The sequence below is a fragment of the Saimiri boliviensis genome, chromosome Y (genome assembly GCF_048565385.1).
Source record: "Saimiri boliviensis isolate mSaiBol1 chromosome Y, mSaiBol1.pri, whole genome shotgun sequence".
NCBI lineage: Eukaryota > Metazoa > Chordata > Mammalia > Primates > Cebidae > Saimiri > Saimiri boliviensis.
The window spans coordinates 19,399,609-19,417,474 of NC_133471.1; the positions used below are offsets into that span (position 1 = coordinate 19,399,609).

General features: G+C 37.1%; 1 protein-coding gene across 3 annotated transcripts in view; it reads right to left on the reverse strand.

Annotated features, from left to right (window-relative positions):
• LOC141582918 (neuroligin-4, X-linked-like) overlaps nucleotides 1–17,866 on the reverse strand; it is a 222,465-nt gene that overhangs the window by 23,083 nt on the left and 181,516 nt on the right. For all 3 annotated transcript variants that reach the window (XM_074392381.1, XM_074392379.1, XM_074392380.1), the window contains one exon: nucleotides 17–202. In XM_074392381.1, coding sequence (XP_074248482.1) covers nucleotides 17–202 — 186 coding nt within the window. The remainder of the gene's footprint in view (nucleotides 1–16; nucleotides 203–17,866) is intronic.

Genomic DNA, 17,866 nt, shown 5'->3' on the forward strand with positions numbered 1-17,866 from the left:
GGGACACCCTTATTACCTTCTGAGTAGTGGGATAGGGTCAACAGGCTGACACAGGAGGCCCCAGCCCCCGAGCCAAAGATAGTCACACGCTTGGGGTCCCCACCAAAGGCTACCACATTCTCCTCAATCCAGCGCAGTGCTTGAATCTGGTCCAGGAGCCCATAGTTGCCTTTTGCTGCCTGGTCACCGGTACTTAAAAACCCTACAAAAGAACACAGGACATTTTTGGTGTTCAGATATAGCTTACTTTCTTCATTCCTTGTCACCTCAGTCATCATCCACACAATGAAAAACTGGATTAACATTTTTGTGGTAGAAATAATTACATAAATAATGGTTATTGTTTAGGTTGACATTATGATACAATATTTTGATACATATGTCGCTAATGTAGAAGACAAAATGAATCGAAAATACTAATAACATGAAGCAATCTCAGAAGATGTAAATTTCACAGAATCATTTATGTTTTTGCCTTTCCTTTCTTTCCTTCCTTTTCTTTCTTTCTTTTCTTTCTCTCCCTCCCTGCCTCCCTTTCTTCCTTCCATCATTCTTTCCCTTCCCTTCCTCCCTTCCTCAGTCTCTCTCACACTCTGTATCTCCCATTCCTTCCCCCTTTCTCTCTCTTCCTCTTTCTTTCTCTATCTCTTTCGTTCCCTTCCTTCCTTCCCTTCTTTCTTTATTTTCCTTTCTTTTTCTTTCTTTCTTCCTTCCTTCCTTTCTTTTTCTTTCTTTCTCTTTCTTTCTTTACTTCTTTCTTTCCTTCTTTCTTTCTATCTTGTACCATTTTTGTATCCTTAGTTGAGCCTTTCTCCCAAGGAAACCCCTGATGCCTTTCTTTCTTTTTTTTTTTTTTTTTTTTTTCTGAGACGGAGTTTCGCTCTTGTTACCCAGGCTGGAGTGCAATGGCACGATCTCGGCTCACCGCAACCTCCGCCTCCTGGGTTCAGGCAATTCTCCTGCCGCAGCCTCCTGAGTAGCTGGGATTACAGGCACACGCCACCAGGCCCAGCTGATTTTTTGTATTTTTAGTAGAGACGGCGTTTCACCATGTTGACCAGGATGGTCTCGAACTCTCGACGTCGTGATCCACCTGCCTCGACCTCCCAAAGTGCTGGTATGACAGGCTTGAACCACCGCGCCCGGCGCCCCTGATGCCTTTTATGAACAACCGTGTCATATAAGGGAGAGGTTTGTTTGTACAAAGAAAGACTGCTTTAAGTCCTAAAATAACATAAATCTAAACCAACTCCTTTAAAGAATATTCTTAATCAAAGACGACAGCATTTCAAGGAGCGACTAAGTGCAGCCTTCCAGTTTTAAAACAAAAAGAGTTGAGGATGAGGCTGTATAACAGTTGAGTCAAAGCTTTTCTTCCATGAGGTTTCCTGAGCTCATGTGGAAAAATGTTCTGGACTGGAAAGGAGGAAATGGGCTGGCTCCAAAGAGAGTCACAGGATGGTTTTTGTTCTACAATGACAATAAAAATTCCAAGTCCTTATCAGGAGTCACTCTGTCCTGCAGTTTCAATGAAATACAACCTTGCCTTTCATTGTTAGAAGCTTAAGACCCAACGAGATCTTCTTTAAAGTACAGAGGGACTCAACGTGAGATTAGCTCTGATTAGTTTGTATATTCAGACACAAGTAAAGCCCCTCCATTAGTTAATTAGTTATTATTAATTAGTGCTTTAGGCTAAAAATGTTCTACAACACCTGTCTCCATCACTAAATTTTTGACAGGGTTTGTTCATGAAAGTCATCAGGCTTTGCTTAGGTGAAAAGATCCTGTCATTCAGGATACATAAGGCAATGATGAATAATGCCAGTTTTGGTATCCTATAATATCATAGTGCAATGCTTTCTTCCCCTGTTAAAGAAAGAGTTGATTAATTTTCTAACAGTATGCGTCTGTCTTCAGCACATCTTTTCTTCACTCACTGTTCTCTCTTTCTCAATTCTGCAGAATAACTTGTTTTGCTTATGTTGTTTCTGCAGAGGAGTGTGAATGTTTTAAACATGTAGTGAATTACTGGTCTTTTTTCCACCACAACTCTTTTCTTCCTAGCAAAACAACAGTGTCATAACCTTTCCAATAGCAGGCTAATGAATATCCCTGTATTCAAAAATTTTAATTATGCAAACAGCATTCTACTAGGTAACTGATAATATTGATCTTTGAGATTCTGAATTTCTTCCAAATATCCTGTAAGCTGGCTGAGGGAAATCACAATGCATGTTAAGTTCAACAAATGAATGTGGTGTTTTGAAGCTGATGTTTGCATAATTTCTGCAGTGGAATTTTCATATACTGCAACATCCAGGGATTACTTTTTTTTTTCTTTTTAAATTTAAACTGACAACAAGGGAGAGTGTCCATTTCAGGTACAGAATAAATAAAACCATTTTATGTTCTTTGCGAGAGTATAGTCCTTTCATCTTGAATCACCTTTGCAAACTTACACCTATGAGGAAATTATGATGGTGAAAGAGACCTGACCTAATCAACTCTATCTTGCCTTTAACCTCCATACTGCTCTTGATCACTCCTAGTCATGGGCAAAGCTAACTTCAGGAGAAATTGAACTTAATGAAAGGGGCCTAGATTCTGCTAAGAGTAGATTTGTTAAATTATTAACAGCCATTATCTCAGAGATCATAAGATTTACAACTTCCTTAATCACCAGAAGCTAAAATTGGCTTTTTAAAACTTGTATTTAGGTTCAGGAGTATATACCTGTAGGTTTACTATGCAGGTAAGTTGCATGTCACAGATATTTGATGTACAGGTTATTTTCTTTCCCAGCTGATAAGCACAGTGCAGAATGGCCTTTTGAGATATCTTTTCAGGCCTTTGCATTTCTGAGAACTAATTGATCTTACTGTGACCAGTGACTCCTCTGTTCCCCCATATGCAGGCAGACTCAGTTACCAGGACTGTTTTCTACACCTCTAATATTTCATCTTCATCCAATTACCAGCACGCATTCCCTAGCCCCTCTCTGCCAAACTATTCTTGAAAAATTCAAGCCTCCAAATTTTTGAGAATGCTGATTTCAGTAATAATAAAACCAAAGATTAGTGCTCCTTCTGAGAAGTCAGCCCTCAGGTAGATCATTTAACTTTAAATGAACATAGTTCAAGGTGAATGAAAAGAACAAGCCACTTGATTGTTTCAGACTATAGACATACAATAAAAGGCTCCTTTCATTGACAGCTCCTTTACACTCCATACTCCCTAAGAATTTTTGCTAATAAAATTTTGGCTTTTAAGAGTTACTCTACCTAAAATGAAACTTGTGAATCAGCAACCTCTCCTTTAACAATTGAACAATGAAAGAAAGATGCAAAAGAGACCATGTGAATTAATGTATTTTAATGACTACATAGATGCCAAATTTCATTCAGATATTTTCATCGATATAGTGTGGCTGTGTCCTCACCCAATTCTCATCTTGAATTGCAGCTTCCATAATTCCAACATGTGGTGGTAAGCACCCTTTCAGAGATAACTGAGTTAAGGGAGTGGATTTTTCTCATGGTGTTCTCATGATATTGATTATGAATATCATGAGATTGAAATATAATGGTTTTATAAAGGACAGTTCCCCTGTACACACTCTCTTGCTTGCTACATGTAATATGTGAGTAACATGTGACTTTGCTCCTCCTTTGTCCTTCTGTGTCCGTGATTGTGAAGCCTTCCCAGCCATGTGGAACTAGGAGTCCATTAAACCTCTTTTTCTTTGTAAATTACACAGTCACCGCTATGTTTTTATTAGCAGCATGAGAACATACTAATATGTTAAAGTGGTGTGATTATTTTAAAACAGTTTTCATGGAAAAGGTGCCTAAAAAGAGGAATCACAGTTTTTCCTGTCACAGGCTGATTAAGATTAAACAGAGGAATCACATTTTTTCTTTTTGCATGTTAATTGAAGTGAATATTATATAAACATGAACATTTCTATTCAGGCTTAATTTACCATAGTAAAGTTTCCAATTTTTTATTATAGGTAATAATGTAGATATTTCCTATCCTCTTGAATTATATCATAGGACTTATAAAGATAACTGCAGGTCTTTTGTTTCTCCACACATTGCAAGTCAGTAGTAAGAAAGCCAATGAGGTCAGATATTATTGGTAATTTAATTAAGAAAAGACATCGTTACATAACATTAAAGACATATTCCATTATATTTTAGGAGGTCAATCCTCACATAAACAGAGTAGGCATTTTTTGGAGACAAGTAAACAGAAGATAATTAAATGAATAGAGAAGTTAGATATTGTTCACCATTTCAGTGTGTGTAATTCACTTGTAGCTGGTGCATATATACAATATGCATATATAATCACATTATGCATATGTGTGTATGAATGTATATGTACACAGGCATACATCTGTGCACCTTTAAACTGAAGAAGTGACACCAAGCAGGATATGTTTAAATTAAAATTCTTTAGTGAGAACAAACATAATTTGTATTAGGTCACACAAACATGTTCAAAAAGAAATCTTGTGAGAATAAAAGCAGTAGTGTCCAAAAAAAATCAGTCAAATAGATCAAAAATTAATCTTTGATAGTTTTATAAAATCATTGATGAGTCTGTTTATTACAAGGTGAGGCTTTAATTTTCTGACTGAAATAATGTAGGATTTAACACAGGAGCACACACAGGCACAGGATGGGCTGCAAGTGAGGGAAGGGAATGTCCTGCATTCAAATTCTATAGCCTGATATGCAGGGCTTGTTGCAATTCTATATCTTTGACTTTTAGTTTTCACTTTACTTAAAAATGGAATCAGTATTCCAGACATTCTCCTATTGTATTATGTTATGATATCATTATTGCACAGAATCAAAGCATATTTCCAAAGTCAGTAGAGAAAAATCTAAGACAATTGTAGCAGGCACATGATTTTATACCACAAGTTTCCAAACTCTGAGGCCCATGAACTCATATTGCCATTCCTTGAATCATTTTTATCAAGTAGATAATATCACCACACATTTATCTAAAATAAAGCATGTAGGTTGTTTTTAGTGCTTTAGTTTCAGTTATATAAAATAAAAAACCTGAAATTAATAATTGAGAAACAAAATGTAAAATAATAAATACAGTTTGTTTAGTAAACAGTAAAATAACAAAATTTAAAAATAATTGACATATGGGTTTCATGAAAATGAAAATTTGGGAATGGCCAGCCTGGAAACCAGTCTCTTTGAGTTTTGCAGTGTTCACATTTTATTGCTAATATCTGTATGTTTTGTTCACAATTTAAATCTCCTTCTGCAGCAATCACAATCACACATACAACGGAATGAGTGTGTTGGACAAACAAACTCATTACCAGGAATCCAACGGTCATTCTTTGTGGGCCCATGTGTCTTTCTAAAGGTATGACATACTTATGTTCTTGAGCCTGCAAATCCACCATAATAGTTGCTAATTACTTCCAGAATATGTTCTGCATTTTGATATGCTTTTCTTTCTGTATGAAAATGTAAGTTGCCCTCTCCTGCCTTAAATTTCCTTTAACACCTTGCCTGAGCCCAGCTTCTTCCTGTGGCTATGGTCAAACACAAAGCTGAACAGCTTTCTCTTGGACACAGCACCACTTGAAAGGTCAGTCTGACCTGAAGGTCAGAATCTGCATCTTCTGCCAGAGTCACCTGCATATTTATGTGGGACCTGACCATCTCTGTCTACCATTGTGGACCCCTTTCCAAAAGTGTCCTATATGATTAATATGATTACCTTATTCTGTCAACACAGTATATGAATTTCAATGAATTTCTGTTATAGAATATATCACTTTACACAAAGAGAATTTGTTTGGCGATTGCTGATGGAGTTACTGCTTCATTGAATTCAATCTCATATTCTTGTGGTAGACTGTATTTTAAATACTTAAGCATATTATATAAGATTTCAAACCTGCAAATATATGTGAAACAGGAAGGAGAGTAGTACCCCTCCTATAGCAAGCTGAGAAACTCAACCAGACAACAAGAAATATGTTGTACAATAAATGTGCAAGAAACAGCATTGGGATGCCTGCTAGCTTGCTTTTATGAACATCAGAGGCCATGCTGTTTAGTTTTACTTTACCTGCACACATGAGGGACAAAGAAATGTCTGCCAAATATATGAAATATGTCCAAAGGAATGTTGAATGCTGGTCAGATTAGACTCTACCTTTTGCAGATGGTAAACAGAGATTGTGTGTTCTCTGATGGTATTTTAAAGAATGCATTAGATATCTTTTATTTGTTAATTTTGCATAAAGTGGTATGTATTTATTTATTCAGTCTGCTTATTAAGTATATATTATGTGTTTAAAGTGAAAATATAAAGACAAGGTAATAAAATTATAGCTTTTACATATGCTATGAAAGTTATGGAAAATGCTCATTTAACAAACATGTATAAGCAGCCATGATCATCCAAGCAATGTGTTAAACCTGGAAAAAAGAATATGCCATAGTTGTGTGTATTTCCATTTTGAAAAATTACAGCACTGTTTTTTTATTTATATTTCAATTGTTTTAGTAAGAGAATTTTTAAAAATTTTATAATGGTGGAAATTCTATTCATGAGGCTACACCCTCATGACCTCATTACCTTCCAAAGACCCACTGCCAAAAACCTACACAGTTGAGGATTTGGTTTCAACATATAAATTCTGGGGAGGTATATACATTCTGTCTACATACTGCTAGCAAATACATCCTCCCAACTACCGTAAATGCTCCAGAATAAGGACTCCGGAAATATTGCCAGAGCAGGTAATATGAAGACTATCCTTTGCAGCCAGCAGTATTTCATTTCCCTCCAGGGTGGGAGAAAAGTAGGTTTTAAATGCTTTTGCATATGTGAAATTCTTTTCCAAAAATAGAGGCAGTAGAGATTCAAGGGAAAATGCAGAATGGTCATTTTTAAGAAACATTATGAATAGCAACTCCATCTCTATTCAATGGAGTGAATTTAAGAAAGGATAGGTGAAGAGGAGTTGAGATGTGGTCAGTGAGGACTCTTGGAAGATGAGAAGCTGGTTGCTGGAGAAACAGACATACAGCCACATCCGCAGAGAAAGTGAAGGTCAGACATGTATTTCCAAATGGAAAAAACAAAAGAACATGGCTGTGATGTTAGGTGTGCTCAGTGGATATAAACTATAAAAGATGTAGACTTTGGGAACAACACTCTTGAGTAGGTGTGAGAAGGATGAGGTTTCTTAGGTAAGGCCCTCTATGTCTGCTTCTCTTTTACTCTATCTATTGCCTGTTTTTATATGGGGCTGTGAATAGGTCTCTGTGAGTGGGTGTGCATGTATAACATACATACCAGTTGACAAATTAGACATTAGTGTCTTATTCCAATTCCAATTATTTTAAAAATAATAAGTGAAACTAATATATATCAAAGTTCTCTGCTAACTTTGTTCACCAATATAGGTTAAATTATTAAATTGATCTATTTTAAGGAATTGACTCATGCAATGTGGGAGCTGGCAAGTCTGGAATCTGTATGACAGACTGGCCGGCTGGGTGGCAACCCAGGAGGGAGGAAATGCAGACTAGAGGCCAAATGCCTTCTTCTGCTTTGGGGCCCTCAGATTTAACATATCCCTAAAGTAAAGGTATATGTGTCCTACACCTTATATTGTAATTTGCAATCCTCCAATATTAAACTAAAAATCTGAGGAGCATCAATATACCTTTCTCTGCTTATACAGTACCAGATAAACTGACAGCAACCACAGTATATTCACAGAGGAAACACAAGGTCCCTTGTCACATTTGTGATATTTAGAGAGATCTTTGTAGTATCTCATTCAGTATCTAAAATCTTCAAAAGCTCAGTTATTGGGAAACTCCATAAAAAATTCCTATAAGCCAGGCACAGGTACACACCTGTAATCCTAGCACTTTAGGAGGCCAAGGCAGTAGGATAATTTGAGGTAAGGAGTTTGAGACCAGCCTGGACAACACAGTGAGACCTAATCTATAATTTTTTTTTTTAATAATTAGTCAGGCATGGCATCATGTGTCTGTGACTTCATCTACTCAGGAGGCTGAGGTAAAAGGATTGCTTGGGCCCAGGAGATTGAGATGGCAGTGAGCCAAGTCACAAAACTGCTCTAATCTGGGGAACAAAGCAAAACCCTATTTCAAAAAGAAAAAAAAAAATACTGTTTTATAGCACAACAGATTGACTGTAGTCAAAAATAATCTGTTGTATATTATGAAATAACCAAAGAGTGGAGTCAAAATGCTCTTAACAGAGAGAAGGGATAAATACTTGCCATGATGAATGCCCCAGTTACAGTGACTTGATTATTATACACATCATGCCTATAGAAAAAGACAATTTACATATATACATCTGTTATGTATTCATAATAATTAAAATTAAATTCAAGTGAAAGAAATCACCTATGTGTATTTGAAGAACAACACTGAGAATTCAAAATCGAGAGCCTTCTATTCTAATTCAAAGACACCACATTCTGATGCATTTGTGTTTCCCTGTGATATTGCTCTTCTTTCTTCCTAGTTTGGAACTGCAATATACATCATGTTCATATAACAAGCAAAAAGATATTGGAATGTCAATGATAGGTGATAACCCATGGAAGCCTCAGGCAGGCAGGCTATAGCCTCAAAGGCCTCTTTTTCTCCAGGCCTGTGAATCTGAGTGAAAGCACAGAAGCTGCCTCTGCCAACAGACTAGCCCAAAGAGGGTCTCCTGGGGCTAAATGTCATATATGCTCAACGTAATACAGTTATAATTTATGCCCACACTGTAAAGTCCAGAGAAGAGACAGCACCAGCATTCTGCCAGGGATTCTAGGTGATGTGGACAACGGTTGTCAAATTCTGAGTGCTATTTTTTCCTCAGTTATCAGAGAAATTTAGGAGAAAAACAAGTTTTGTAAGGTTGCAAGTCTTTTGGGAACTAGGAAACTAACAAATGGTAAAGAACAATGCCATCAAATATAGGAGTATGCAGATACATAAAACAAGTTCTTAACAACCTACAATGAGACTTACACTCTGGCACAATAATATTGGGAGACTTTAACACTCCACTGACAATATTGGACAGATCAATGAGACAAAAACTCAACAGGGATATCCAGGAATTGAATGCAGATCTGGACCAAGTGAACCAAATAGACATTTACAGAACTCTCCACCCCAAATCCACAGAATATACATTCTTCTCAGCACCACATCGCACCTATTCTAAAATTGACCACATAATTGGAAGTAAATCACTCCTCAGCAAATGCAAAAGAACAGATATCATAACCAGTCTCTTAGACCACAGCAAAGTCAAATAAAACTCAGGATTAAGAAAAGCACTGAAAACTTCACAAGCACATGGAAATGGAACAACTTGCTCCTGAAGAATGAATGGATAAACAGTGAAATTAAGGCAGAAATAAAAACATTCTTCAAAACCAGTGAGAATGAAGACACAATGCACCAGAATCTATGGGACATATTTAAAGCAGTGCTGATAGGCAAAGCTATAACAATAAATGTCCATATGAGAAATAAGAAAAGATCTAAAATTGATATCCTGTTGTCAAAAATGAAAGACGTAGAGGAGCAAGCTCAAAAAAACTCAAAAGCAAGCAGAAGACAAGAAATAAGTAAGATCAGAGAAGAACTAACTGAAGGAGATACAGATCAAAAAAAACCTTCAAAAAAATCAATAAATTTCAGGAGCTGGTTCTTTGAAAAATCAACAAAACAGACAGACTGCAAGCTAGAGTAATAAAAAAGAAAAGAGAGAAGAATCAAATAGATGCAATAAAAATAATAAAGAGGAGATCAACACTGATTCCTTGGAAATACAAACTACCATCAGAGATTACTTCAAACAACTCTTTGCACATAAACCTGTAAACCAGGAAGAAAGGTATAGATTCCTAGACACTTGCACACTCCCAAGACAAAGCCAGGAAGAAGTTGAAACCCTGAATAGACCAATGACAAGGGCTGAAGTTGAGGAAGTAATTAAGAGCCTACCAACTAAAAACAGCCCAGGTCCAGATGGGTTCACAACTGAATTCTACCAGACATACAAAGAGGAGCTGGTACCATTCCTTCTGAAACGATTCCAAACAATACAAAAAGAGGGAATCATCCATAACTCTTTCTATGAAACCAACATCATGCTGATACAGAACCCTGGCAGAGACACAACTAAAAAGAAAATTACAGGCCGATATCCATGATGAACATTGATGCAAAAAACTTCAATAAAATAATGGCAAACTGAATCCAACAGCCATCAAAAAGCTTATTCACCATGATCAAGTAGACTTCATCTTGGTGATGCAAGGCTGGTTCAATATATACAAATATTTAAACATAATTCACCACATAAATGGAACCAAGGACAATAATCACATGATTATCTCAACAGATGCATACGCAGCCTTCAACAATATTCAACAGCCCTTTATGCTAAAATCTCTCAATAAACAAGGTATCAATGAATGAGATCTCAAAATAATAAAAGCTATTTACAGCAACTCACAAGCAATATCAAACTGAACAGGCAAAAACTAGAAGCATTTCCTTTGAAATCTGGCACTAGAAAAGGATGCCCTTTATCACCACTCCTATTCAATATAGTATTGGAAATTTTAGCCAGAGCAATTAGGCAAGAAAAAGAAATAAAGGGCATTCAGTTAGGGAAAGAATTCAATTTGTCCCTATTTTCAAACAACATGATTGTATATTTAGAAGACCCCATCGTCTCAGCCCAAAGCCTCCTTAAGCTGATTAGTAACTTCAGCAAAGTCTCAGGATCCAAAGTAAATGTGCACAAGTCACAAGCATTCTTATACACCGATAACAGACAGAGAGCCAAATCATGAGTGAACTTCCATTCACAATTGCTACAAAGAGAATAATATACCTAACAATACAACTAACAAAGGATGTAAAAGATCCCTTGAAGGAGAACTGCAAACCACTTATGAAGGAAACAAGAGAGGACACAAACAGATGTAAAAACATTGCATGCTCATAGTTAGGAAAAATCAATATCATGTAAGTGGTCATACTGCCCAAAGTAATTTATGGATTCAATGATATCCACACTAAACTCCCATTGACCTTCTTCACCAGAACTGGAAAAAAAGAAAAAAAAAAAAAAAAAAAACACTTTAAACTTCATGTGGAACAAAAAGAGAACCTGCATAGCCAAGGCAATCCTAAGCAAAAAGAACAAAGCTGGAGGTATCAGGTAGATATCATGCTACCTGACTTCAAACTATGCTACAAGACTACAGTAATCGAAACAGCATGGGACTGGTCCCAAAACAAAGATATAAACCAATAGAACAGAACAGAGGCCTTGGAAGCAACACCACACATCTACAACCACTTGATCTTTGACAAACCAGACAAAAACAAGCAATGGGGAAAGGATTCCTTGTTTAATAAATGGTGTTTGGAAAATGGCTAGCCATACACAAGAAGCTAAAACTGAACCATTTCCTTACACCTTATAAAAATTAACCCCAGATGAATTAAAGATTTAAAAGTAAGACCTAACATCATAAAAACACTAGAACAAAACATAGGCAAAATCGTTCAGGACATAGGCATAGTCAAGGACTTCATAATTAAAACACCAAAAACAATGGCAATAAAAGCCAACATAGACAAATGGGATCGAATCAAACTTAAGAGCTTCTGTACAACAACAGAAACGATTTTTAGAGTGAACAAAAATCCAACAGAATGGGAAAAAGTATTTGCAATCTACCTATATGAAAAAGGGCTAATATCCAGAATCTACAAATAACTAAAGCAGATTTGCAAGGAAAAAAGCAAACAAACCCATTCAAAAGTGGGCCAAGGTTATGAACAGACACTTTTTAAAAGTAGACATATATGTGGCAAACAAACATATGAAAAAAAATGCTCATCATCACTTGTCATTAGAGAAATGCCAATCCAAACCACATTGAGATAGCATCTCATTCCAGTTAGAATGGTGATCATTAAAAAATCTGGAGACAATGGATGCTGGAGAGGATGTGGAGAAAAACGAGCACTTTTACACTGTTGGTGGCAGTGTAAATTAGTTCAACCATTATGGAAGATAAAATGGTGATTCCTCAAGGAAGTAGAAATGGAAATTCCATTTGACCCAGCAATCCTATTACTGGATATTTACCTAAAGTATTATAAATCATTCTATTATAAAGACATATGCACATGTATGTTCATAGCAGCACCACTGTTTACAATAGCAAAGACCTGGAACCAACCCAAATGTCTATCAATAATAGAGTGAATAAAGAAAATATATGTATACACCATGGAATACTATGCAACCATAAAAAATGTTGAGTTCCTGTCCTGTGCAGAGACATGGATGAATCTAGAAACCATCATTCTCAGTAAACTGACAAAAGAACAGAAAACCAAACACCGCATGTTTTCACACATAGGTGGGTGAGGAACAATGAAAACCCTTAGGTACAGGGAAGGGAACAGCTCTTACAGGTGGGTGGAGGTGAGGAGGAGGGCAAGGACAGTGCTGGGGTGGGTGGGGAAGTTGGGGAGGAATACACTGGGAGAAATGCCTGATGTATGGAATAGGGCTGGGGGCAGGGGTGAAATGGAGACAGCAAACCACTAGTATGTATGTACCTATCTAACAATCCTGCAGGATGCAGGATGTGCACATGTAACCCAGAGCCCAAAGTACAATTTAAAAGAAAGAAATAAGGAAGGAAGGAAGGAAGGACGGAAGGAAGGAAGGAAGAAAGAAAGAAAGAAAATAAACATATTCAGCACCAATGAGAATTTCAGATCCTGCTGTGTTATGGACACATATGGAAAGTTTTCATTTTATCTAGTACATGCATAATAATAGGAAACATTATATACCTTTGGAAGTAAAGTTTCTTTTTTGCTGAACAATAGAAAAGAATAATATCCACTCTTACAGGGCAGAAGAAAGGGCAGGCTCAAGTTTAACATCTCAAAAGAAACAAGGGCCTTAGTAATGAGTTTATGAAAATGCAAACCAATTCCCAATGTGGGAATCAAAGGAAGTTATGGAATAAGTTTTTTTAGCTGTGTCTTTGCCAGGTTTTGGTGTCAGGATGATGGTGAACTCATAAAATGAGTTGGGGGGAAGTCTCATCCCTCTTTTTCTATTGTTTGGAATACTTTCAGAAGAAATGGTACCAGCTCCTCTTTATCTCTAGAGTAGAATTCAGTTACGAATCTGTCTGGTACTGGGTTTTTCTGGTTGGTAGGCTATTAATTACTGCCTCAGTTTCAGAATGTGTTATTTTACTATTAAAGGATTTGTCTTCTTCCTGGTTTAGTCTTGGGAGGGTGTATGTGTCCAGGTATTTATCAATATTTTCTAAATTTTCTAGTTTATTTGTGTAGAGGTGTTTATACTATTCTGTGATGATAGTTTGTATTTCTCTGGGGTAAGTAGTTATATGCCCTTTATAACTTTTTTTTTGTGTCTATTTGATTCTTCTGTCTTTTCTTCTTTATTAGTCTGGCTAGTGGTCTAGCTATCTCTGCTAATCTTTTCAAAGAAGAAAAATGGTGCCTGAATTCATTAATTTTTTGAAGGTTTTTTTATGCCTATATCCTTCAGTTCTGCTCTTCAGTTCTTCAGTTCTCATGCTTCATTAGTAATTTCTTGTCTTCTGCTAGCTTTTGAATTTGTTTGCTCTTGCTTCTCTAATTCCTTTAATTTTGATGAAAGGGTGTTGATTTTTAGATCTTTCTTGCATTCTCCTGTGACCATTTTGTGCTATAAATTTCTGTCAAAACACTGCTTTAGCTGTGTCACAGAGATTCTAGTACACTGTGTCTTTGTTTTCATTGGTTTCCTCCGTCCCTTTATTTTAAGCATATGTGTCATTTTGCACCTGAGATGGGTCTCCTGAATACAGCACACCATTTGTTCTTGACTCTATCCAATTTGCCCATCTGTGTCCTTTAATTTGGGCATTTAGCCCATTTATGTTTAAGATTAATATTGTTATATGTGAATTTAATCCTGCCATTATTATGCTAGGTGGTTATTTTGCCCATTCCTAGATGCAGTTTCTTCATAACACTGACGGTCTTTACAAGTTGGTATGTTTTTGCAGTGGCTGGTAAAGATTGTTTCTTTCCATATGTAGTGCTTCATTCAGAAGCTCTTATAAGGCAGGCCTGGTGGTGACAAAATCTCTCAGCATTTGCTTGTCTGTAAAGGATTTTATTTATCCTCTGCTTATACAGCTTAGTTTGGCTGGATATAAAATTATGGGTTGAAAATTATTTTCTTTAAGAATGTTGAATATTTGCTCTCACTCTCTTCTAGCTTGTAGAGTTTCTGCAGAGGGATCTGCTGTTAGTCTGTTAAGCTTTCCTTTGAGGGTAACATGACCTTTCTCTCTGACTGCCCTTTACGTTATTTTCTTTATTTCAACCTTGGTGAATCTGATGATACTGTGGCTTGGGTTTGCTGATCTCAAGAATTACCTTTGCAGTGTTCTCTGTATTTCCTGAATTTGATGTTGTCCTGTATTGCTAAGTTGGTGAAGTTCTCCTGGGTAATATTTTGAAGAGTGTTTTCCAACTTGATTCCATTCTTCCCTTTACTTTAAGGTACAGTGTTCCAATGTAGGTTTGGTCTTTTCACATAGTTCTGTATTTCTTGTGAGTTATGTTTGTTTATGTTTCATTCTTTTTTTTCTCTCTCTCTATTCTTGCCATTATGCTTTATTTCATTAAGATAAGGTTTAATCTTGATTTCCTTTCTTCCACTTGATTGATCTGACTATTGATACATGGGTATGCTTCCCAGAGTTCTCATGATTTATTTTTCAGCTCCATCAGATCATTTATTTTTTTTCTCTAATCTGGTTATTCTAGTTAACAATTCTTCTAAACAATTTCAGGTTCTTAGCTTCCTTGCATTGGGTTAGAAAATACTCCTGTAGCTTGGAGGATTTTGTGATTCTGAAACCTGTTTTTGTCAATTCATCAAAACTCATTCTCTGTCCAGTTTTGTTCCCTTGCTGACAAGAAGTTTTGATCCTTGGAAAAAGAAGTGGCATTCTGGTTTTTGAAATTTTCAGCCTTTCTGAGCTGGGTTTTCCTCATCTTTGTGAATTTATTTACCTTTGTTCTTTGATGTTGGTAACCTTTGGATGTGGTTTTTGTGTAGATGTCCCTTTTTGTTGATGTTGATACTATCTTTATTTCTGTTTGTTAGTTTTCCTTCTAACAGTCAGGGCCCACAGCTGCAGGTCTCCTGGAGGTCCACTCCAGATGGTATGCCTGGTCATTATCAGTGGAGGCTACAGAACAGCAAAGATTGTGACCTAATACTTCTGGAAGGTTTGTCCCAGAAGAGGCACTCTTAAGATGTGAGCCAGAACTCTCCTATATGGGGTATCTGTTAACCCTTGCTGAGAGGTGTCTCCCAGTCAGGAGGCACTGGGATCAGGTATCCACTTGAGAAGGCAGTTGGTCCTTAGCAGAGCTTGAATGCTCTGGACACAGGTTCCCCTTCTCCAAGGTGCTGAGTCCCAGGGAAATGGGACTTTAATCTACGAGCCCCTGACTGGGACTAATGCTTTTCTTAAGATGCCCTGCCCAGAGAGGAGAAATCTAGAGGAGTCTGGCTACAAGGGCTTTGCCCTGCTGCAGTGGGCTTTACTCATTTGGAACTTTCCCTGAGACTTTGTTTATACTGTGAAGGGAAAACCACCTACTCAAGCCTCAGTAATAGCATATGTGTGTTCCCGACCTGCCCCCACCCCACCAAACTCAAGTGGCCCAAGTCTACTTCAGTCTGCTGCCCTGGCAGTGAGAATTTCAAGCTAGTGAATCTAACTTTGGAGGTGTGATCTGCTGCACTAGATTGCTTCATTTTCTGACTTTGACCCCTTTCTAGGGGAATGAATCATTCTTGCTGGTGTTCCAGCCACCACTGGGGTATGAAATAAAACTCCTGAGCTAGCTTGGTGTATGCCCAAACAGCTGCCCAGTTTTGTGCTTGAAGCCAAGTGCCCTGGTGGTGTAGGCATTTGTAGGAATGTCCTGGTCTACATGTTGGGAAGATCACAGAAAAAACATAGTTTCTGGGCTGAAATTCATGTTCCTCAGGGAACAGTCCCTTATGGCTTCCCTTGGCTAGGGCAGGCAGTTCCCAATCCCTTGCAATTCCTTAATGAGGCAACACTCCACCCTGCTTCTGCTCATTCTCCATGGGCTGCATCATTTCTCTAACCAGTAAGATAAGCTGGATACGTTAGCTGGAAATGCTGAAATCGCATGCCTTCCACAATGATCTCTCTAGGAGCTGCAGAACAGAGATGTTTCTATTTGGCCACCTTTCCTGCCCCCATAATCTGCACTTTAATGTGCAAATAAATACACTATTCATATGTGCCTTTCCCCCCTTTTATTTGAAATAGATCTTCCTTTCCAGACTGCTTTCTTTGGGACAGCCCATTCTTCCCTTATTAACTTCAGCATCTGAATTTCAAACACATAAGGGAGAAGTGGCCCCTGATTCTTGATTTAAGAGGTTTTTGGATAAGCAGGAATCAGAATCTCTCATAACAAACACATATGACAAAAGTATAATCCTTTGCATTGACACCATCAATATCAAAGGCTCACAGGCAATACTCTTGCTTAGTAGTAAAGAAAGTTGTCACTATGTGAGATATTTTTTCATATATCCTTAACTCCACACCATTCAGTATCTCCATATGTATGTTGGAGCAACCATTGGTCACCTTCTGCTGGAAATCCACATGCTGTTAGTTGACTAGGGGAAGTTGCCAGTGAAGTAAAATCATAGGCTTTTCAAAGATTGCAGCATTTCACACATTTCCTAACACAGCTGGTATGTATCACCTGGTGAATTTGAGAAATCAACATGTACAGAACTCAGCAATTATGCAACATCCTTAAAACCACATCAAGAACACAGGCGATTAAGCATCCCTGAATCGCTCTTCATTGTCCAAAATTTCTATGTAGTTTCATGCAGAACATAACTTTTACCCAATATAAAATAAATTTAGTTCCATCATTAGAGTTTAATTTTTGCAAAAGTATTAAATTATTTCCCTATTATGTAGAAAAGTGACACATTTCTGCGTTATTTTTTCAAAAAGCTTCCTTTTAAATTGGCCCTTTCCTGGGGTCTTTGTTAGTCTGTATTATTGATGCATTTAATATAAAACAGTTGTTATCTTTTCCCCTAAAGAAAAAGCTTCTATTTAACCCATCTTATGTAGGACATCTGATGGGCATGTGGAATGCAGTTAAATAATTGCGGGTGAGTAGTTTCCTCATATTCAGTTTGTTGATGGGGAAGGTAAGGAGCAATGAGAACAAAAGTTGAACATTTTCACAAAAAAAAAAAGCATACATGAATTTGACAAGGGTAATAATTCTGAAACTCTTCCAGATGTCTGGATAAAAAAAGAATATTTCATCAAGTTTACTACTACAAGTTTAAATAGATACTATCTGTCATGGCATCTTTTTGTTAAAAAAGTCTGTCAGTAAGTGAATACTGATGAAAAAAATTTAGGAAATTTGTATTTTCTATAAATTTAGCAATAGCAAGTCTATCTCTTTAATACTGTATTCTCAAAATTTCCTGGTTGCCTGTCTCAGACATCTGCCTGGTGTCTGAGAAGGTATGCTAAACCCATGGGCTATATGGCTTTTGCAGACCTCTTGAAATGCTTGACTTATTACTAAAATCACCTCAAAAAATGGTTTATCAAACATAATTAAGCCTCTGAAGTTGGTAATGGAATATAAGTACTTGT